General features: G+C 44.1%; 1 protein-coding gene across 6 annotated transcripts in view; it reads right to left on the bottom strand.

Moving 5' to 3' along the window:
* Positions 1–1,150: 1,150 nt before the first annotated feature.
* dennd5b (DENN/MADD domain containing 5B) overlaps positions 1,151–24,417 on the bottom strand; it is a 275,753-nt gene continuing 252,486 nt past the window's right edge. For all 6 annotated transcript variants that reach the window (XM_073058989.1, XM_073058990.1, XM_073058991.1 and 3 more), the window contains 7 exons: positions 24,075–24,220; positions 22,241–22,359; positions 20,817–21,004; positions 18,336–18,418; positions 15,137–15,263; positions 7,643–7,823; positions 1,151–5,004 (listed from right to left, as the gene is read on the bottom strand). In XM_073058989.1, the coding sequence (XP_072915090.1) occupies positions 4,821–5,004; positions 7,643–7,823; positions 15,137–15,263; positions 18,336–18,418; positions 20,817–21,004; positions 22,241–22,359; positions 24,075–24,220 (1,028 nt within the window). In that variant the 3' untranslated portion in view covers positions 1,151–4,820. The remainder of the gene's footprint in view (positions 5,005–7,642; positions 7,824–15,136; positions 15,264–18,335; positions 18,419–20,816; positions 21,005–22,240; positions 22,360–24,074; positions 24,221–24,417) is intronic.

Here is a 24,417-nt window from a genome sequence, read left to right as displayed (position 1 = left end):
GAGCTCGCAAATTTCTACAGACATAGAACATTCTAACTGGTTGCATTACCATCTAATATGGAGGTGCTACTGCACGGGACCAGTAAAAGCTGCAGAAAGTTGTAAAGTCAGTTAGTTCCATCATGGGCACTGACTCTTCAGCATTAAGATGCCCTCAAAAGGCTCAGAAAGGCAGATTCCATCATTAAGGACCCCGCTCACTCAGGATATGCCCTCTTCTCATTGCTGTCATCAAGGAGCAAGTACAGAAGCTTGAAGACACACATTTAAAGTTTCAGGAACAGCTTCCTTCCCTCTGCCATTGGATTTCTGAATGGACAATGAACCCATGAACACTACCTCAGTATTTTTTCCCCTCTCATTTTGCACTAGTTAGTTAATTTTACAACATATGCCAGTGATTCTGATGCTGAAACTGTGAGCAGTTTCAAATTCCTGGGAGTGCACATCTGGCAAACCTCTCATGGTACCCAGAACATGTCATACCCAATCAGGAAAGCTCACCAACGCCTTTACTTTCTGAAGAAGCTCTTGGTTGCTGGATTACGCAGATCTATACTCACACCATTCTACAGAAATGCAGCAGAGAGCATGCTGGGAACGTGCATCACTGCCTGGCATGGAAACTACAGTGTGAAGGGCAGGAAGGCTCTACAACGGGTAGTCAGAAATGCCCAATACATCACTGGCACCAACCAACACACCGTCGAGGACATGTACAGAAAGGTGCTGGAAAAGGGCCAGTAACCGGTGAAGGATTCCACCCACCCTGCTTCATGGGCTGTTTGCCACATTCCCATCAGGGAGGAGGCTATGTAGCATTTTCACCAGGACCACCAGACTCAAAAACAGCTACTTTCCCCAAGTAATAAGGCTGATCAACACCTCCACCCACTAACCCACCCCTCCACACCACGAAACACCTCTACTTTATCAATTCCTGTCAGTCACCTTACGTACAGACACTCCTGTGCCTAGCATCACTTTATGGACATACTGTACAATCGATATATATTTATATTTATTGTGGTTTTTATTATTGTTGTGTTATTTTTCTGTGTTTCTTTTATGCTGCATCGGATTTGGAGTAACAATTGTTTTGTTTTCCTTTACACTTGTACCCCTGGAAATGACATTATATGAAATGAAATGCCAAATCACAAGATATTTTAGCTTCCTTAATCTTTTATTACCAATGGATTAGTTATCAGACACATATACAAAGTCAGCAATTCACATTTTCTACTGATAACATATATCAGATTTTTAAATAATAATAATGTATTATTTTACAGAAATCCAGGTAGCGTGCGAGTGTGGTTAGCCAGAAGCTTCAGTTGGGGGCACGTGCAGTCAGTGGCAGTCTGCAAACCTAGTGTATGATCGGAAAAATCAGCCCTTAACTGGGGGAAAGGAAAGAAAACCCACACTGATCGGATAGGTATCACTGAGCACAAAAGATTGAACAAATCTAGAAAAAAGGTGAAGAGTCAAGGTCAAGGGGTTTGATACAGTAAATGAAGATTTTGCATTTGTGAAGCAGTCCGGAAGGATGGGTTGCAAAAAAGACAATTTTTAAAATAAATAACACTACAGAATGCAGGACAAAGACCTTACCCAAAATGGAGGAGTCATGACCATATGCAATATCTGAGCATAAGCTGTATGCTTTTGAGAAAAACGAGATGAGCTATTGACTGAGGAACGGAGGAGAAAGGTACACTGGTAGGATTAGGAGAAGCTGGGTGTGAGGAAACTGGCAGGGAACAAAACCCCACTCCCATCCAATTGAGGCAAGCAGCTCTTTCTATACTGTAATGAGCCTGTAAACAAGAATCACATCTAATGATTTTAATAACTGAGCAGCAATCATCTGTTCTTGCCCAACTTTAATTCATGCCTCACATAGCAGCGCATTAGCCAATTTACAGGTATCTTTTCAGGCGATTTACAGCCTGAAAACCCATCCAACAGCTGGTGAATCAATGCTCTTCTCCTGAGTAGTGCCAAAGCAAGGTCAACACTGCGGAGGTCAAATCAGTGCCTTCGGCTGTCAAGGCATATTCAGATGGCTTCTCATATAGTTCACCAGATTCTCACACACACACTTACTCAATTCATATTTCTGCCTCACCCTATGGGACATTGCCTCCTGTAAGGCAAAGCTGCCTCAGCCAGGTGAATGCTTTTAACGCAGGAGCTTGATAAGTCATTGGTCATGGTTACCATCACAGGCAAGGCTGAGCTTATTCCCATACACACTCGCACACTTTCCTGTTGTCACCAGTGAAAGAACGGTTTCTGTTTTAGTCCGCTGACAGTGGAGAGAAAGCAGAGTTTGTTTCTAGCTGACCATGAAGGCTCGGCTTAAGAGTGAATATCAAATCCCAGACACCTTGGAGCTCAGAGTTAAATGGTCTTAACGCTGGCCCAGAATGCAGTTGGTTCTGGTTCCTCTTCAAGAAGGTTTTGCCATATCATTTCTTAGCTATTGATTGTAAAATATGTTGTTTTCATATCTTCCAATAAAGTGTCTTAAATTGTGTCAATGATTTTTGAAATTACAGTGTAAATTAGTTCTGTGGTAAGGAGCAAAGCTCAGTCTCTGAGTATGGGAGGTGCAAATCCAATCATCATTCTAGCTACCTGAAACATTGCAATAGGATTGCCAACTCTGATTACTCCTAGAGTTTCCACCCCTCACCCTCTCCAGTAGTTGGCCAGCATGGGTATTCCTGCTGAACAAATTCAAATAAAATAATAAAATATACTTTTTTTTAACAATTCATGCCATTTCCCTCCAGGAATCACTCACAGGAATACCTAGGGAGGTTAATTTTTAATTGCTGGAGACTTTAGGATGATCTAAGGGCTATTGGCAAATGGACCAGACCAATTGCAGTATTTGCATGTCCATTATCAACTGCTTATAGTTCCCATCTGGAATTTGAGAGCACCAGTTGGGGACAGGTTATTTGAGTGGATGGTTGATCTGATCTTAGTAAGAAGGAATCACAGAGGAATTTTCAAAGGTTCTATCTGTACTCCTATTCCTAGAAAAGTGGGAAATCACCAAGCAGGTATGCTTGATGGTGCTGACTATCCACTGATACTGTTGTCCAGTTTCCCTACAGATCTTAACTTTGTCTAGAACCAAATTTTTTTTAAAAATCTGTTTCAAAACAGCAAGCATGAATGGTTAGGACTCCACGGTTACCTTCCGGAATTCCTCCCCAACACAGTACAGAGTGTTCAGTCTCATCTGTTCAATCCTAAAATCGTGGGACTGAAGCCTACAGGAGATTCTCAGGACAGTGGGAGTGAAGAACTGCACTCCCTAATAGCCTTGTGTTTAAAATCATGGGAAAAAACAAGAGGTCTTTATCTCTGAAAGCTCCCCTTCTGAATTCCTCAGAACAGTGGGATTCCTTGCCCATTGTGTTCAGCTATCTCCCTCAAGGCGGCTCCCTGCAATGATTAAATTGTGCTGGAAATACTCAGCCTCTGGAACCAAGAGACAGATTAACACTGGAGTTCAAGGCCCTTTATTGGAACTAAAGCACCCTATTTGCAAAGTTAATGGCCTTTCTTTTCCTCAATGACCCTACAGCACTAGCGTTTTCAGATTTACTTCACATGTCCAGCACTTGATTGATTTCTCAAATACTGATGTTTAAAAGAAAATAATACTATTTCTCCTCTGCCCACAGGCTGTATTCCCACTTTCCAAATCAGTATTTTATGCTCTGCTATTAGCCAGTTAATCTGAGCAGTGAGCGTTATTCAGCTGTTTAACCAAAGGAGGTAGCGGTGGGGGGGGGGGGGGGGGGGGGTTGGTGGCGGGGGTAGTGGCATGGAGGGAAAGGAAGGTCTCTGATTCTTCCCCCCCCCAGGGGTCAGAGAGGAAGACCTGTTCTTTGAAGAGGTTATGGAGTGGGTACTGCACTTCCCTTCCTGGCTGCTAGGGGAGATTTACCCATTAAATCAAAACAGTATTATGCTTTCAACCAATAAATAATGAAAATATGATCAAATATATATAATTTTATAATTTGGAGGGTTTTAGTAGTATGCGAGGCTAGCCCTGCTCCAGACAGCACTGAGTAGACCACATGTTCCCCTTGCAATGCTGTGTTTCCCCGTCAGTTACCCAGACTCCCTGCAGTACTGCAGTGGCCACTGAGCGGTAGTGAATTAACCAGTGCTCTCACAGTTTTTTGTTAACTTCTGCAGAGGATCAAGGAATCAGAAAGGAGAAGAATGTACTGAGGCACCAGGAGCATTAAATTAATTCTTCCAGAACCAGGGAACACGAGAGAGACACATCCAAAACAAAACTGGAGGAAAGTGCAAAACACACACATTTACCACACTCCACTGCCCCAAATAGGACTCAAGAGGTTTTCTGAAGTTTACCCGCAAAAAAAAAAGAAACAGAATATTTACACAAATGGGGTACAAATGAAGGGAGGGGTAAGAGGGAAAATCCCCATGGAGTATTCTAAATCAATGCTACTTTTTAACCAGTAGGTTCTGGTGAACAGCTGACAGTGTAATCACTATTCGGTAAAGGTACAATTTATTTACACACATCCAACAGGCAAAAATACTCTTCATTATCTATTTGACTTCTTTATAACATTATCAATACTATTTTCTTCTGCCAGGATTGGCTGGCATGACCTTTAGGCAGTTGGTTTGCTGTCCATCTCCATACAGTGTCACATGATCCGTACGCTCGGCAACATGGACAGGAGACCCTTCCTTGCTCAACACATCAGAGTTGGTGGGGAAGGGTCTCTGCCTTTGAAAAACCAATGCTACACGTCAATGCCCTTGACGAGCGAGGTCTCTAGTGTAATGTTGAACTCCTGCAGTGTCTGGAGGACACGGATGAGTGAGTTGACGGAGGCACGGTCACGGAGCAGGGCACCATCCTCATACATCCTCGCGATCACCGGGCACTCTGCCAGTAGTGGGATCCATTGGGGGAGTAAGTGGTCCCTGCATGAGATAGAGGGAGAACATGAGTAAAGGACTGCTGTCCACATTGATGTGCCAGTGCACCTCCATTTGTAATTCATTCTATAACAGACTGTGGCTTAATAGGACCACTGGAAGTGGATCGGACTCTCAGTGATGTCCCTCCCCATCTCTGTAACCTCCTCCAACCCTGCAATCCTCAATCCCCACTTCTCCTGCACACCTATTCCTTCATCCATCATATCACTGTTGATAGTCATACCAGCAATCGTCCAAGTCTCTTGCTTTGACATAGCCGTAGACATACTGCTCTACAGCACAGAGACAGGTCCTTTGGCCAACCTAGACTGTGCCAAACTGTTACTCTGCCTAGTTCCATCAACCTAAACCTGAACAATAGCCCTCCATACCTCTCCTGTCCATATACTTATCCAAATTTATCTTAAATGTTGAAATCAAACCCACATCCACCACTTCCACTGGCAGCTTGTTCCATGTTCTCACCACCCTCTAAATAATTCACTGTAACCTATGACTTCAAATTCTAGTCTCACCCAGTCTCAATGGGAACAGCCTGCTTGCATTTACCATATTTATACCCCTCATAATTTTGGATACCTCTATCTAATTTCCCCCCCCCCCCCCATTTTCTCCTATGCTCCAGGGAATAAAGTCTTAGCACATTCAACCTTTCCTTATAACTTCAATCCTCAAGTCCTGGCAACATCCTTGTAAATTTTCTCTGCATTCTTTCAATCTTATTGATATCTTTCCTGTAGGTAGGTGACCAGAACTGCATACAACTCCAAATTTGGCCACACCAACGTCTTATACAACTTCAACATAACATCCCAACTCCAGTACTCAATACTTTGATTCATGAAGGGCAATATGCCAGAAGTTCTCTTAATAATCCTATCTACAGTACCTATGATGCCACTTGAAGTTTCTTCCCTGAACCTCTCCTTCGTCATGTTTCAGACTTTCTTAAAGTCTAACAATTTTATTAGCTTTAGATCACTTGACCCAATGCCTCCTCCTTTGGTTTAGCACTAATTTTAGTCAGGTGATTGTGGCTGAGAGGTATACTGTACTGTTTTTCCTGTGTTAAAAATGCATCGTAGCATTGAATGCTGTGGTAGAGTACAAGCGCTCTTGTTTCATGAGCTGTACCTCAAGGAAAGGCTTACAGATTTGTATAAAGTTTCAAAGGTTGAACCTATCTAAGAGTTTCTTAAAAGCCCTAATGTATCTACCTTTAGCACCACCCCAGCAGTGCACTCTATGCACTCATGACTCTGCATTAAAAAACTACCTCTAGCATCCCCTCTGTATTTTCCTCCAATCACCTTAAAACTATGCTCCCTCATATTAGCCATTTCCACTCTGGGGAAAAAGTCTCTGGTTGTCCACTCAATCTATGCCTCTATCATCTTGTACACCTCTATCAAATCTCCTCTCATGCATCTTCATTCCAAAGAGAAAAGCCCCAGCTTGCTCAACATATCCTCAATAAAACACAATCTAGGCAGCATCCTGGTAAATCTCCTCTGCACTCTCTCCAAGGCCTCCACATCCTTCCTATAATGAGGTGACCAGAACTGTACACAATATTCTAAATGTGGTCTATGCAGGGTTTCGTAGAGCTGCAACGTTGCTTCACAGCTCTTGAACTCAATCTCCTGACTAATGAAGACCAACATACTTACATATTCTTAACCACCTTAAAAGCTCGATGCAACATCATGAACCAAAGGGTCTGTATTTTGCTGTAATGTTCTGTGTTTTATAAATGTTTCCCATGTCCAGTCCCATCGCCTCACCTCTCTCTACAGGTACTTCCATTTGGGTAGGTACCAACATCATTACCCACTGACTACACCATTACCCATTCGCTGCAGGAGTGGGACTAATTATAATAAACATTCAGAGAGCTCGATTTATCAAATGGAATGTTCTAATTTTTAGATTTGCTGTTGTTGACCCCTCATCCCCTTCTATAACACAAACAGAACTGTGACCACTATGAGACTGCCCTCTGCCTTAAACTGAAACAGAGACCTTCCTGCAGGGTGATGGGGCTCCCTTCATAAAAAGACACTAGAGTAGACGGTACCTGTACAGATGGAACTGATGAATCTTGATCTCTGTTACACCATTGACAGGACCTCCAAGCACACAGCTTTAATTTCTTAGCTGTGACTGTGAGCCTAACTCTTTGGTAGGCTGGGGAAGGAAGGGCAGGGGATGATGTGGGAGCAGGAGCACATGAAAGTGCGATCAGTATGACTGGAGAGAGGGGCAGGGGAGAAGGGCGTCGAGATGGAGATTGGAGGTGGTGGAGGAGATGGGGGAAGGGAAGGAGACAAAGAGGGGAGAGGTAGATGGGGAGTGTAGGGAGATGGATTGTTGAGGATAAAGGCAATGATTAGAAGGACAAGGGGATTGGGAAAATTGAATACACTAATAGATGAAGATGTAAGGTAACACAGACACAGTCATAAGGAAAGACCAGGCAGATGAAATATGAAAGCACAAGTTGGTGACAAAATACACCCAAGTAGACTCCTTGTGGGAGGACTGCCTGGTGCTTCGTCGACAGCTGAGCAGCAACGGAGAGCCCAGCGAGGTTTTGTGCTGTGGGAAAAGTTGCCCATACCTGGCCCCGAGACACACGAGCAGCTGCAGCTTCCCGTCTTTCCCAATGTTCCTCGGCGCGCTATTGATGGCGTTCACGTACTGACATAGTGACTTCGCTGACTCCGTGCAACACTTCCCCTCCAGTAGGTTGACCTGAGCCTCCTCCTCGTCGGCAGTTTCAAAGTACGTGACTGCTTTCTCTGAGTTTCAAGAGATGGGGGAAAGAATAATTTGTGGGTTGTAGCTTTGAAGTCATCACAGTTGGTCTGTCTGGATTGACGAAGGACAGTTATAAATACCAGCTGGGGTCAGAAGCTCATCTCAGGTGGGATCCTGGTGATGGAGACATGTGGACCCTCTGCTTCCCTTCTCGCCCCACCCCCCGTGTGAGACTGAGTAAGTGTGGGCAATGATGTTAAGGGTCAATGAGACTGAGTACTTCAATGATGGGAGTGACTGGCGGAAGGATGGTTCCATTATGGGAGTGTTCGAGGGAAAAATAGAGCATTTAGAAGTTGGTGTGGCAATGGGTCTGCTTGAGACTCTGTATACACATGCACAATCATAATATATTGTATATTTGTGTGTATATATTGTACTGTGAGTGTGTGTGATTGTGTGTGTGTGTGTGTGTGTGTGTGCGCACACACACATGCACATACATATAAACCATGGTGGCTTGAGTGGATGTGTAAGAGTGAGTTGTTAAAGAAATATCCTGTGTGAGGGAGTGCAAGTTTGCTGTAGTGTGTGCCCTCTCAGAGTGTGAGTTGTTGAGGTGAGGAGGGGGGGTCCTGTGTACGTTAAAAATTAAAGATTATAAAGATCAGCTTCATTTTTCACATGTACATCAAAACATTCAGTGACATGTGCCATTTTGCGTAAAGTTAAATCAACAAGGATTGTGCTGGGCATCCCGCAAGTGTCGTTACCCTTCTGGTGTCAATGTAGCATCCCACACCTCACTAATCTTAACCGTATGTCATTGGAATGTGGGAAGAAACTGGAGCATGTGGAGGAAATCCATGAAGTCACAGGGAGAATGTACAAACTTCTTACAGACAGCAATGGGAAAAGAGCTCCAACTTACAGCTAGTGCTGAAATAGGGTTACACTTACACTAATTTCTATGAGTTGAGTAAACGATGAATTAATATAGGACTAGTGTTAATTTCACTACCTTCCTCAACCATCCCATGGTTTCTTCTTTGACCCCAACATTAACCAAAAGTTGCTTTTCTATTCTCGCCACTAAAGGACCTTACATTCCCTCATGATACACTCCATTCATTGCATTCTTGCTTATACAAAATGCCTGTAACTTTGGTAAGGCATCGTCTCCTCAAGGCCCACCTTCCCAACTGGCTGTTGATTCTACTTAATCCAGGCAAGTGTCAAGCCATTGCATTTTGGGTGGTCAAATGTAAAGGGGAAGTGTATGGAAGTTGATGGAAGGACCCTTAACAGCAATGCTGTGCAGAGGGATCTTAGGTTCAAGTCCATAGCACCCTGAAAGTGGATGCACAGATAGAAAGAGTGGAAAGCAGGTGTAGGGCATGCTTGCCTTCATTGATCTGGGCACTGAGTACACAGTACGAGTCAGGAAGCCATGTTGCAGTTATGTGAAACTTCGCTGATGCCACACTTGGAGTATTGCATGAAATTTTTGTTGCCCCATTACAGGAAGGATGCTGAGGCTTTGAAAAGTGAATAGGAGTGTTTAACCAAGCTGCTGCCCAGATTAGAGAGCATGAGTAGAGATTGAACAAAATTGGGTTAGTTTCTTTGGAATGGCAGAGGCTGAGTGGAGATCTGATCGAAGTTCTCAAATTATTGGAGGTATGTATAGTAGGCAGCCAATACTTCTTTCCCAAAGTATATACACTCAGTGGTCACTTTATTAGTTACATCCCTTACCTAACAAAGTGGCCAATGAGTGTAGGTTCATGGTCTTCTATAGTCCATCCACTTCAAGGTTCAGTCTCTTGTGTGTTCAGATGTGCTTCTGCTGTAATATGTGGTTATTTGAGTTACTGTCACCTTCCTATCAGCTAAAACCAGTCTGGCCATTCTCTTCTGACCTCTCTAATTAACAAGGAATTTTAACCCTCAGAACTGCTGCTCACTGCTTTTCCCACCATTCTCTGTAAAAAAAACTCTAAAGGCGAAAATGTGAAAGTCAGCAGTTTCTGAGATACTCAAACCATCCCATCTGGCACCAACAATTATTCCACTGTCAAAGCCATTTAGATTTACATCCCTCTGCCGTTCTACTGTTTGGTCTGAACAACAACTGAACCTCTTGACCAGTTCTACATGCTTTATGCATTGACTTGTTGCTACATGATAGGCTGATTAGAGATTTGCCTTAACAAGAGGTGTACAGGTGTATCTAATAAAGTGGCCACTGATTGTATGTCAAATTCTGCAGGACCTGCATTTAAAGTGAAAGGGGAAAGCTTCAAGGTGCGTGTGGAGAAAATTAATCAGAGAGGCGGTAAGTACCTGGAATGGGCTGCCGGCGCAGTGATGGAAGCAGGTATTTGAGAGGTTTCCAGATATACACGTGACTCAGAGGAAGTTGGAGGGGTATGGATCACGTGTGGGCAGGAGACATTTAGTTTAATTTGGCATGTAGACTGAAGGGTGTGTTTCTGTGCTGTACTGTTATATGATGTTTGCTTCTCATTAAAGTACTTATTTGTTTTTGTCTTCACTCTCTTCCCCATAGGGCACCTAACACCTTACTGAATTGGCCAACCTTCATCTGAGAAGTAACCGTTGAGTACAAATCTTCACACAAGAAAATGGAGCAGAACTGGCCCAGTTGGTAATATCATGGCTGATTCTTTATTTCAGAGCCACTCACCTCCACTAACCTGCTAGTCCTCAATTCTCAACATTACCAATCTGTCCCAAATATGCACAGCAAATGATCCTCGACAGATTTCAGAGCCTCCAGAATATTCCAAAGATTCACTGCTCTTTGGGTAAAGCAAATGTTTTCCTCCTATGTTCTGAATAGATGATCTCTTATTTGGAAATTTTGACTTAACCAGTGATGGATACCTCAGCCAGGGGAAATATTAATCCTACATCTATTGTGTCAAGCCTATATGTATTTTCCATGGTTCAACGAGATCACATGTTATATTTCCAAACTATAGACATTATAGGTCTGATCTGTGTAATGTCTCCTCATTGACAAACTCACTCGTTCCAATAATCAACTTTGCAAACTTTCATAGTGCTTAAGTTTTATCAAGAGTTGTGCAAACTTGCTTAGAAAGTGGAAGATTACGGGGAGGGGGGGCTGTTCAAGATGCTTACATGAGTTCAATGTGTTAGGTGTGGAGACATCATGACTGCCATTGGGAAAATCGCTGAAAATGAGGTCTGATCTTAGTATGAAGAGAGAAATCAGTAAACACCCAGTAACCAAAGTTGCAAAGAAGATGAAACCAGGAACTCTCTCCCATTAACGGCTGTAGATGCTGGTGAGGCAGTTAAGTCTAAGATCTGCACACTTCTGTTGGGTACGGAGCAATATAAAGAAAACAGAGCTGGGATACAGATCAACCATGATCTACGTGGAGGATAAAGCAGGTTTGGGGTGGCTAAATGATTTAATACTGTGTGGATTCCTTAGCTAATAATGTTCAGTTGGAGTCACTGACTGGCCACAGGGCTTTTGTTTGTTTGCTTGTCACACATGTGAACATAACTGGCAAAGCCTGCATCATCCCTCATCATCCTTGAACTGAGGTGAAGTGTGACCACCTTGGAGTCACACGTAGGCCATTAGAGAAAACAGAACATACAACACCTACAGCACAGTACAGGCCTTTCAGCCCTCGATGTTGTGCTGACCTTTTATGCCACTGGAAGATCAATCTAATCCTTCCCTCCTACTCAGCCCTCTCTTTTTCTATCATCCATGTGCCTATCCAAGAGTTTCTTATAGGTCCCTAATGTGTCCACCACCCCGGCAGGGAATTCCACACACCCGCCACTCTTTGTGCTAAAACCTACCTCTGAAATCCCCCCCTATATATTCTCCTCCAATCACCTTAAAATTATGCTCCATCTTATTAGCCATTTTCCCTCTGGGAAAAGGTCTCTGGCTGTCCACTCTATCTATGCCTCTTATCATCTTGTACACCTCAACTTACCTCTCATCCTCCTTCACTCCAAAGATAAAAGCTGTAGCTGGAACAAAGGAGGATGAGAGGTGACTTGACAATCCGGTCATTTCGTATATATAAAATTCCACATTTAATTAATAAACCTTTGGATTTAAATTTCCTAGCTGCTGATTTGGGTTTCAATCAGTACCCAGCACTCAAAATACTACTAACTTTAAATGCTGCATATAAACCTTCAGATACATATATTTAAAACATTTATTGCCATTCACTGATTTAAAATGCACTCTTATTAAAGAGCTTTTTGCCTTCCTGCGGTGAGTGACAGTGAATGTTCGTTAGTTTTATTGTACCGATCAGAAATGCAGTCCCTACATCTGGATTCTTAACACGATAGAGCTTCTTAAAGAAATGACAGTGAAGGCTCAGCCTTGGTTGCAGGATTCTGGTCTAAACCTGGGGCTGAGCAGTGAATTACATCATATAAAATACTTGGGTTGAAATGGAGAGAGGACAGAAATTTAATATAACAGTCGTCTGAGATTGGTCTTTAAAAAAGGCGTTATGGAAAGGAAAGTGGAGAATAAATCTCTGTTTGGCATTCGAGAAATTCACCTTTATTCCAGCAGATGGGGCTATACTGCCAGCTCCACAATGCAAAGTCTATTATGTTATTTTCAATTACGTTTCTTAACTTGGGTGAAGGACGGGATTGGCTTCATAGTTCAAAGGTCACCTGCCAAGGAACAACTAGTGACAAACAGCACTCCAGAATGTTTTTCATGGTAGAGTGGTGATCAGAGAAATGTGCTAATGGTTGTTGAGGGGGAAGGGGTGAATAGGAGGGGTTGGAGGGATGTCTCAGAGCCAGTGTTTGCCATCATGTTCTCCTGAAGACAATGCCTTTGGTGGAAGAAATCTGTCACCAGCGTATGCCATCTGGGAAGGTGCTCTACGTACAGTTGTCTCTGCAGGGTCTGAAAGTGGGCGTAGATGCACACCTTGTCATCTGCAAGACTCAGAACCATAGCAGACACCCAGCATTTCCTCTTGCCCTGGAAGAAATCCACCAACTTCTTCTGGACCGTGGCAGGACCAAAAGAAACCAGCCAGTACCGCACGACAAAGGTCACCAGCTAGTTTATGAGTCCTGATGGAGAGTCACAAACTGAAACACTTAGAGATGCTGCCTCACCCTCTGAGTTCCTCCAGCACTTTGCAACATCTGCGGAATCTTTTCTGTTTATGGCTTATTACCAGCGCCTTTTCCCTTCTAGCTGAGGCCTTTTCCAGAGTCCCAGTCAGCTGACTGGGCGACAACAGATGAGCACAGCTCCTGCCACTTGGGTCTGTGGCTCAAGTCTCCACCAGTTCCATCACACAGAGTGTCAGGACTTCTTGGGTGGGGCGATCCCATGTGGCCTGACTTCCGCTTGGCTTAAATTGGCCTGATCTAGGCCCCACAACTCCCCATGATCTGGTCCCACACAGTTCAATGTTGGAAACGCCCCCCACCACTACACCCGTGTCATTCCACACCTTGCAAGGTATTTCTTCACAGGCTGATCCTGCACACTGTAAACTCTGCAGATGCTGGAAATCCAGGGTAACACACACAAAATGCTGGAGGAACTTGGGAGGTCAGGCAGCATCTCTGGAAATGACGATCCTTAAGGATTTGCAGGTGAAGTGTTGCCTCACCCGGAAGGACCATCTGGGGCCCTGAATGGAGGTGAGGTTGGAGGTGAACGGGCAGCTGTAGTACTTCTGTTGTTTGCAGGGGTAAGTGCTGGGAGGAATATTAGTGGGGAGGAATGACAGGACAAGGAAATCATGGAGGGAGCTAATCCTGTGGAAAGCAGAGAGCGGGGGGAGGTAAAGATGTGTTTGATGGTATGATCCCGTTGAAGATGGGAAAAAGTTGTGAAGAATGATGTGTTGGATGCGGAGGCCCACGGGGTGGTAGATGAGGTCAAGTGGAACTCTCTCCTTGTTAGGGCGGCAGGAAGATGGAGTAAGCGCAGATGTCTGGGAAATGGAGGAGATAGATAGATAGATAGATAGATAGATATCTGATAGATAGATAGATAGATAATCTGATAGATAGATAGATAGATAGATAGATAGATAGATAGATAGATAGATAGATCTGATACTTTATTCATCCCCATGGGGAAATTCAACTTTTTTTTCCAATGTCCCATACACTTGTTGTAGCAAAACTAATTACATACAATACTTAACTCAGTAAAAAATATGATATGCATCTAAATCACTATCTCAAAAAGCATTAATAATAGCTTTTAAAAAGTTCTTAAGTCCTGGCGGTTGAATTGTAAAGCCTAATGGCATTGGGGAGTATTGACCTCTTCATCCTGTCTGAGGAGCATTGCATCGATAGTAACCTGTCGCTGAAACTGCTTCTCTGTCTCTGGATGGTGCTATGTAGAGGATGTTCAGAGCCTCAAGTGCAAAGCCTCAATGCATTCAGGAGAGGGGAGAATACTGGAGCTGAGAGTATTAAACGCTAGTGACCATAATGTGGGAGGGGCATTGAAACAGGAGTTAGTCGGATGCTCTCCCATTTGATGAGGCAGTGTAGCGTAATGCAGAGTAGATCTGGTGCAAGGGTGCTGGTTGACAACACAATGAATTTGATTTCAGACTCTGTATTTAGGTAACACATACATCATTTCCTCAGGTTAACATTATGTCCCAACTTTGAACATGTGCAAATACCTTGCGTGTAAATATTAATGTGATACCTAAAGGAGTCAGAGAGGAGGAGTTCCAGTAATTCAGTATGTGTGACCAAAGAGCATATTCCACTTGGTTAAGGTAGCGCAGCAGTAGTGTAATGCAATGACAGCACCAGTGACCCGGGTTCAGTTCCTGCCTCCTTGTGTGAGGAGTTTGTACGTTCTCCCCACCCCATCACCGCATGGGTTTCTTCTGGGTGCTCCAGTTTCCTCCCACACTCCAAAGACGGACGGGTTAGTAGTTTAATTGGTCACATGGATATAATTAGGTGGGGCGGGCTCATTGGGCCAGAAGGGCCAGTTACCCTCTCTAAATGAAATAAATAAAAATTGTTTGGGGTCCTCACTCCAATTACTGTTCCCTACTGCTCTCCCCCACCCTCCAACCACTAATGTAGAGAATTAAGGCACATTGACTAAACAGCTGCTGATCCAGAGGGAAAAAGCCTGGAGTACTGTCCCTAACTCTACCGTGTCTACAAGCAGCTTGCACTGCGCAGACAGGTCACTGAACTTTGTGCCTCCTGACTCTGTAAGGCACTGGGACACGGGCACAGCTCGGTCAGAAGCTGGCGTACAGCAGAAGACCACGTGCTACTTGGTGCTCACCTAGGAAATCCCAAATGAATACGTTCTTCTGGAAGAGGCGAACTGACTTGAAGCCGTGGTGAAAGACTTGCTCCAGGGCAGAGACCAGGCCAAACTCCCCACACAACAGGACCGTCAGGCTCCCTCTCTGCAGAAAGACAAGCGGTTGGACATTCTTGAACACCGGCTACATTGATCTCTTCAGTAAAGAATGGGAGCAATAATAAAAGGGTTAAGTTACTGAACAAGTAATCTAGAGATCTGGACAACTTGTCTGAAGAAAAATGTCGACTGTTTACTCCCCTCCATAGATGCTGCCTGACCTGCTGAGCTCTTCCAACAATTTGTGTGTATTGCTGTGGATTACCAGCATCTGCAGAACACCTTGTGTTTAAAATGCCAGGCCCCAGTTCAGAATGCATAGTTGCTCTATATGTTAGTGTCAATAAAACCATCACATTGTCATTAAATTCTGCAAATGTGCCTTGGTAAAGGAAATCTTTAACAAGAGAAAATCTGCAGGTGCTGGAAACCGAAAGCACCACCCACAAGATGCTGGAGGAACTCAGCAGGTCAGACAGCATCTATGGAAAAGAGTAAACAGTCAACATTTTAGGCCATGACCCTTCTTCAGGATTGAACTCTCTACACTGCACAGTCTGAAAACAGAGAACAGTATAATTGATTCCCAACCATTCTCCAAAAATTCCCAGCAGCTGTCCCAAACTATTGCAACACAAAACTGACTCTCATTATTGTGGGAGCATGTTGACCACATGAGTTTAAGGTGTTAGCTTGCTGCTATTTTTTCAAGAGCTTTTGGCAATGGGCTATAATTGCTGGTCTTGGTAGCAAAACACACACATTCCTCTCACCAATTAATAAAACCCTTTGGCCCAAGGTGAGATTTCAGACCAGTGGTTACCTGCTTTTTTTTAAGGAAGACCCCATTTGTTTGATATTTGGTAGTAACCACTCAAAACCATTCAATCACAGAAATGATGACAACACAAGTCACACTCCCTTTTAAGGTGATGGTTGTGTCTTTGAGATTCCTGAGGGTGGCTTTCTGGTCTTTAGTCACAACTGCCAGCGTGCAGAGTATAGTTATTTTACTTTTCTGTGACCTCTCCAGCTGAAGTATTTTAATATTAAATCTCAAAGTCCAAAATGAATTTATCAAAACACGAATTCTACCTTGAGATTCACTTTTTGCAGGTGTTCACGTAGAACAAAGAAATACAATAGAATCAATGACAAACTATACACAAGTCTAACGAAAAACTAAAATGCAAAAGACGACAAATAGTGCAAATTAGAAAGATGAGTAAATAAACAATACTGAGCACATGAGTAGAGACCTTGAAAGCGAGTCCAAAGGTTGTGGAATCCATTTAGTATTGAGGTGAGTGAAGATATCCAGCTGGTTCAGGACCCTGGTGTTAAAGGGGTAATAACTTGCTAAACCTGACGGTGTGGGACCCAAGGCTCTTGTCTCTCATGCCGAAGAGAGAAGAGAACATGGTGGGGGTCCTTGATAATAGAAGCTGCTTTCTTGTGCAGCACTCCTTGTAGATGTGCTCAATGGTGGGGAGGCGACTTTGTCTGTAATGTACTGGGCTGTGTTCGACCGCTTTTATCATCTTTGCAACTTCTCCCCAGTTTGTTACAGTTTGGTATCTAGAATCATTTCATGGAAGAGAGGATAATCAAACTCAAAATAAAGACGTTTGATTAAAAAAAGCCTACTTCCTTCACATTGGGGATCCCCTGCCAGGAGGACTGAGCCAGTTCGCTACAGACTCAGAGATCATGACTCCATCATTGGCTTTGACTCCTACAACAAATAACCGGAAGAAAATGAAAATGCTTATTTTTGTGATGATCTCTTCCGCCCCCGCCCCCCCCCCACACCTTTCAACTGTATTTACTCCAGTGAAGATTATTTATGCTAAAATGATGAGTGATTGATGACATTGGATTGTGGGCAACCATGTTGCGAGTATGTTTCTCTGCATCTGTTGCACTGGAAATCCTGAGACAATTTCAACTCAAGGAAACACATGACATTGAGCAGAACACAGATTTTACAACTGCCCAATCTGAAATAAAGGTTACAACAGCATTAAGTCATGATGCCACCTGCTCTGGTTTTTGTCCGCCCACATTGCACCCAGCACTGAAATGTCACTGAAATTCTGCAAATGAACCAAACTCTCCAATTGCAGACTGTGGCCATTAGATGTCACTCTCGCTCCACTGCACCCATTTCAAAAGCTCCTCTGACACACAGGAGCTCAAGATCCCTTACTGTTGATGGAAACTTGCTCCTTTACCAGATCAGACCCATGTCCTAGTGAACCACACACCAACATAACATTCGTCTTCAGCAGAAGGAACTAACTCACTGCACTTTCCCATTCAACATCTCTGGCCCTTTCACAACCCATCTGCTCACATCATCGGTCCCCACCCCAGTTCCCTGCAGCTCTTGTTCTCCAATCGGAGTTAATTTTAGTGCATCCAAATCTCTGCTGCATGGGTCCTTCCCTGCACCAGGTCTTTCCGGCCCATCACCCCTGCTCCGACATACTTGGAGCTTCTCATGACTCAGGTTTAAAATTCCTGTCCTGTGAAACTTGCCCCTGCCTAACTACACCTCACCCCTAAGTGTATCCATGGTTAATGTCTCATCTGGAAGACAGCACCCCTAGCAGTGCAGGCAGGACTCCCTCAGAACCGCTCTAAATTAGGCCTCGGATGTGTCCTGCACTGAAGACTCAGGAGTGTGGTTCATGCCCACAATTCTCTAACTGAAAGATCCACCATCGATGACACTCTGGCGTAGAGAACTGTGAGGAATATAATAATAATAGAGAAGAAGGAAAAGGAGGAGGAGGAAAAGGAAAAGAAGGAAGAAGAGGAGGAGGAAGAAGAGCAGGAAGAAGAAGAGGAAGAAGAGGAGGAGGAGGAGTAATTTCAATTTAATACAAAGTCAAAATAAACTTTAGTAAGTATGTATATGTCACCATTTACTACCCTGAGGTTCATTTTCTTGCAGGCATTTAAAGAAAAATAAAGAAATACAATAGTATTTATGAAAAACTGTGCATAAATAAGGACTAACAAACAATGTGCAAGAGAGAAATCGCGCGAATATATATACAAATAAATACCTCAGTTAATCACTGATACCAAACACAGCATTTCTGAAACTTACCTCTTTTTCTGGCTTGTGAAAATGCTTCACAATATTATTAATAGACTCGCCAATTCCTTCTTGGATTTGACCAGCATTTGGTTCTGCCAATGAAACAAAGAAGATTGGAATAACAAGTGTTAGAGTTGGGGCATCGAAGCCTAGGCTCGACTACAATTGGAGAATGGAGTGCAGTTTTGGTTGCCAGGTTGTAGGATGTGATTAAGTTAGAGTGGGTGCAGAAACAATTCACAAGGATGCTGCTTGGATTGAAGATCTTTAATTATCAAGAGAGATTGGTAAACTCTTTCCCCAGAACAAAGGAGAATAATGATAGGCAGAGATAGGATAAACAGCCAGAGTTTAAAAGGAACGTTTAAAGCCACAGGACATAGGTTTAAGGGGAGAAGATTTAAAAGAGATTTGAAAGGTAAATTTTTCCACAGAGAGCAGTTGGTACCGGGAATGAGGAGGCAGTGGAGGCGGGAATAGTAACAACACTTATGAAGTATCATGGCAGTTAGTTGAATGAGCAGGGCTTAGTAGGATGTGGAATTAACACAGGCAAGTGTGGTTGGTATAGATAGGCATGGTGGTGGGTCAAAGGACCTGTTTCTATGCTGTACAACTCCACGTCAATAAAGTGTTGGGCTTGCTGAATGGCACATCTTGCTAATTTGCCGATTATGGAGATTATTCAAGCTCATCCTGCTTCTAGCAGTTAGAAGACACTCTCTAATTGATCATTCTTTCCCTGAAATACAGCAACTGCCTCTAGTTCAAATATTTATCCATTTAAAATTTAACAGAATGTCCTCTAGTTTTAGACTCCACTGCCTCTGGAAAAGGATTGTGGCTCTTTACTGTATTTCTGCTCCTCGCAGTTTTGTAAACCTCTGCAATGTCACCCCTCCATCTCTGGTGCTCCAGTGAGAACCATGCCAATCAATCCAGTTTCTCCTTGCGACTAAAGCCCTCTATTCCAAGCAACATCCCGGTGAATCTCTTCTGCATTCTTTCCAGCACATCCTTGTAGCTTGTGATCAGAAGGTCTGTGATCAGAACTGCACGCAATGGTGCGGTATGGTAGTATACTAGATAGCACATCGCTTTACAGTGCCAGTGATCACCGATCGGGGTACGATTCCCAACACTGTCTGTAGGGAGTCTGTACGTTCTCCCTGCTCCAGATGCTCTGGTTTCCTCGCACGTTCCAAACAGGTTAGTGAGCCGTGGGCATGCTGTGATAGTGCTGGAAGTGTGGTGACTCTTGAGGAGTCACCAGCGCAATCTCTGCTGATTTGATTTGATTTGATGGAAACTACGAATTTCACTACGTTTAGATCTATAGGTGACAAATTAAGCTAATCAATGAGTTGTACAGCTACAATATGATGTCCCAACTCTAATGCTCAATGCCCCTGTTTACGCGGGCAAGGACACTGAACCCATTCTTCACTTATCTACCTGCATTGCCATTTTCAGGAAGTTATGATCTTTGGAAATACTGTATCTATATCAACTCTTCTCTTCTATTCTACTGTAATAATCAGAAATATAAAGGAAAATTTGTTTGTATGAAGCCTAAGTTCCTTCTGTTAACTGAAACAATTAATTATCTTTGAGCTCAATGCTCACCAGACTAAAATATCACACGAGCGGCCATATGGAACTCGGATCAGGAATTGAGGCCTTTACACTGGGTATCTGGAGCAAAGTCAAATCCTGTACAGGCTCCCTTGGGACAGGAGAGTTACCACTTGGTAAAGGATGGTTCCGTCCAGGAAATGTTTCATCAGCTATAGATATCTACATCAAACCAACTTCCTTGGGAAGAAAATGCAACAATTAATTTGGAGTTCGTCTGACGTGTGAAGTTACTGTCAGGAAATGGAGCCCATTCAATGTCAGGGAATGTGTGCTGAGCACTTCCAGGTTAGGGAGCACAGTCTGATATGGAGTAAAAGCTTCCAACTGGCACACATAGGCTAACTGCGTGAATGTGCTCCATCAGGCATAAAGCTACTCTTGATATTAAACAAACCTAGTGACTTAGAATATTAAACTGTGCTGCAGTGTTCTATGTTGTGCAGACATTCTAATCAACTTTAAGATCGAGCTGTCTCTTCCCTCCAACAAAGCCCTCCATTTTTCTATCATCCATGTTCCTATCTAAGAGTTTCTTAAGTGTCCCTAATGTATCTGCCTCTACCACTACCCCAGCAGGGCATTTCATGCAGCCACCACCCTCTATATAAAAAAAACCTGACAACCCCAATACTTCCCTCCAATTTCTGCCCCTGGTAATAGTGACCTCCACACTGGGAGAAAGTCTCTAACTATCCACTGGATCTACGACTCTCAGCACCTGGTACGCTGTACTTCAGGGAGTTGTTCTCAGTTCTCTGGGAAGTCTGGGTGTCTGTCCTGAGAGAAAAGTGTGGGGGGTGTTAATGGAAACAAACCGCAGAGCGGATCCACAAGCTACAACGGTGAACTCACTGCCTGTCTTTCCTCCGAGGGAAGTGATGCTGAGGCGCCGGGCGATGGTCGGGGATCGCAGCTGTGGCGGTGTGCGACACTGTTTGCCCAGGTCCTCCTCCGCCACCGGGGTGATGAGCTCGCCGACCAGGATCCTCTCCAAGCTGCCGTCGTCCACTCCCTTCCCCAGCCACCTGCCACACGGGAACCTGATACAAGCCACGAGGTAAAGACCGTAAGGCATAGGAGCAGAATTAGGCCATTCAGCCCATCGAGTCGGCTCTATTCCATCATGGCTCATTTGTTATTCCTCTGAACCCCATTCTCCTGCCTTCTCCCCATAACCTTTGACACTCTTTACTAATCCAGAACATATCAACCTTTACCTCAAACAGGCCTTCACAGCTGTCTGTGGCAATGAATTCCACAGTAAAGCTGTTGGTGACACTAGCGGAAGGATTGGGGATACTCAACAGTGGATTGTCCACCTCTGATAATTGTATACAACCCAAGGGCACTCTTATGTTGTTAGATGGAATGTAGAACAGAACAGCACAGTACAGGCTCTTCGGCCCACTACGTTGTACCCACCTTTTAATGATCTATCATTGATTCTGTACAGATCCCAATACCACAGCACAAGTTACCAGCAACTCTATGCTCCCTAAAACCAGAATCGACTTGCATGTTGTAAAAGTACATAAATATTAAGTTCGAGCAAACCCAGGTGCGCTTACCCTGGTGCCCCACTTTGCAGCAACGATCCATTACTGCACTCTTAGCCCGGGGGAGAAATACTATTTACTAACACATACTAGAAAACAAAATTAAAATTAAAACCTTCCCTTGTTGCTGATCATTCACAATTGTTCAACCAATGAGGGCATGTTATGAGATTAGCACTCACCCAATGACAGTGCTGAATATAATGAACCTTTTGATGTGGATCCAATCGGCACTCTTGTTCCGAGGAATGAGGTGGCATGTCCATCTAATTGTCGCGGTAACCCCCAACCCTCCATAGACATGGGCTGACTATGTAACCCACCCTGTGCAGAAACTCGAGTTCACACCCTATGGTTCGTGAGGGGCTCCCTGGGATTGTAGGCAACCAGTGAAACTGATGGAGTTAGTTTGGGAGAAGGATGTGTTTCCTGTTGCCTTGTAAAATAAATGTTACCGGTTCAGACTCTTGAACAGACCAATCATAATTCTTGAACTCTTGATCACCCCGTCTACTTCATTTTGGCCCTTAAACCTTATTTGTTTACCTGAATTGCACTTTCTCTATAGCTAGGACACTAGATTATCAATTCTGCTTTACATTTTATGATCTACATGGTACATTTTCTACCTATATAAGTATCCGACTGTATGGCATGTAAATGAAGTTATTCCACTGTATCTCAGTACGTGACAATAGTAGACCAGTAGCTACACCTTACCTGTAGGTGTGTCCTGTAATCTCATTCCTGACCATCACACAATCCACCAGCCACTTGGCTAAAAGCCCCGAGTTGTCATGTCCGATCTGAACCGTTGTCAGTTTGCCCAGATTCTGGCACTGGAAGTGTGAGGAGACGATGTTTTGTTAGTCCCTTCAAAAGCAACATGCTCTCCAAGATACCCTCCCCTCCAGCCCACTCCTCTCCCTAACCATTCACCTCCATGCCCAAGGATATTCTTGTCCTGTTCAGCTAACTGCAATGAGATCTTGTGTGAACGACATCTGAGCTCAGCAGAAGGAGAGACTCATGACTTCAAACCCCAGTAAACATCAGCAACACGCAGAGACAAGATGGGGAGCAACAGGGCCACGGTTGGTAGATCAGCCTCCCCACAGCTGAGGTTCAACCCTGAACTCTGGCATTATCAGCACAGTGCTTGTACCTTCACCCCGTGAACGCGTGGCGTTTCTCTGGGTGCTCCACTTCCGTCCCACATCTTCATAACATTAATTTACCACCACCAATTGCCCTGAAGAGGTGAAAGGTCATATTTGGTCAAGGGGTTGATGTGAGTGTGGGGAGAATAAAATTGTGATCAGTGTGGGTGGAGGCTTGATGCCTATCACAGATACGGTGGTGAAAAGCCGGTTTCCATGGTTCCCTGTTTCACATTCAATTCCATCAGGAATTTAGGGGAGTAAACCCCTAGCTTTTTCAAGGAGGCCAAAAGCAAACAAGTCCCACAGAACTACAGAGGTTTTTCCCTGAAGAACAGGCTAGTTGGCTAAGTGTGAATGCTGGGTGTTCTGACGTAGATTGGGGGACCGCTGTGTTGAGCCTCTACATCGGTGAGATCCAACGTAGACTGGGTACCACTTTGTTCAGTACCGTGTCTGGTGTTCCCAATTTTCAGTAATTTCTCCCCCTCCCCTCCCCTTTCTCTCCTTTTCCAATCATTCTGGCTCTCCGTACCCCTTCCCTTCTCTTCCCCTGCCTTTCATTTCCCTCTAGTGCTTCTCCTTTTTCCCTTTCTCCTATGGTCCACTCTCCCCTCCTATCAGATTCCTTCTTCTTTAGCACTTTGCTTTTCCACCTTTCAGCTTCTCACCTCATCCCCCTCCTCCCCACCTCCCCTGGCTTCACCAATCACCTTCCAGTTTGTACTCTTCCCCTCCTCCACCTTAATATTCTGGCACCTCCCCCTTCCTTTCAAGTCCTGCTGAAGGGACTTGGCCCAAAACATCAACAGTTTATTCCTCTCCATAGATGCTACCTGACCTGCTGAGTTCCTCCGGCATTTTGTGTGTGTTACTGTGCATACCGGGACTCTCCAAAATCAATCCCATCTCATATGCACCACTTAAACAGAGTGATATGCTCTAGTTGCTTATGTAACCATCCCCCACCTGCTCCCATGGTTTCATGTGACCCTAATCGGGGGGGGTGGGGGGTGGTTTAAAGGGTGACCTGTAAGCTAGTGGAGGGAAGGATTGCCTTACACCTTCTTTGGTAGAGACATACCTGCCACCAAAGGTCAAAGAGGTGGGAGAGGCATAAAAGAGGGCAGGAAGTAAACAAGAGGATTTGGGAGTTGTGGAGCTGGAGATTTCACAGCTTGGCCACTTACAGACGAAGACACGGCTGTGAACAGCAGATTAATTTCAGGGAAAATAAAGAGGGCTGAAATGGAGACAGCCGGGAGCGCTTCAGGACAGGAAGAGATTTCAAGGACAGGGATGATTCTGAAAAGGTGAAATTTTTCAAGCAGTGCTGGAGTTATTTTGGGTGGAATACGCAAGTGAAGTAACAGAGTTAACCGTCACACACCCACCTCAAATGTCATCTCCAAGAGGTTCTTGGGGACCTGCATCACTCCGGTGCCTCCCAATTCACCTGACACACTGATCCAAGGATTGGAGGTGGTGATGGAGTTGCTCAGCTTTTTGATGGGGATTATGACTGCTCTGTATGGGATCACTGTGGGAAGCAAAGAGCAGAAATCACTGTTAAATCAAAGGTCATTCCTTCTCTCCTCACCCACTTCCACTGTATTTATACTTGAAACTGCTTTTGTGCACAAGGCTTGATGCGTAGCTCGTCTCTGAATCCTAAAGTTTTGAGATGAAGTTGTATTCCTTGGCACAGCACCGTGACTGTCGCCCTTGATCTCCCTC

This window comes from Hemitrygon akajei, chromosome 10 (genome assembly GCF_048418815.1).
Source record: "Hemitrygon akajei chromosome 10, sHemAka1.3, whole genome shotgun sequence".
NCBI lineage: Eukaryota > Metazoa > Chordata > Chondrichthyes > Myliobatiformes > Dasyatidae > Hemitrygon > Hemitrygon akajei.
This window is presented reverse-complemented; position numbering and strand designations above follow the sequence as displayed.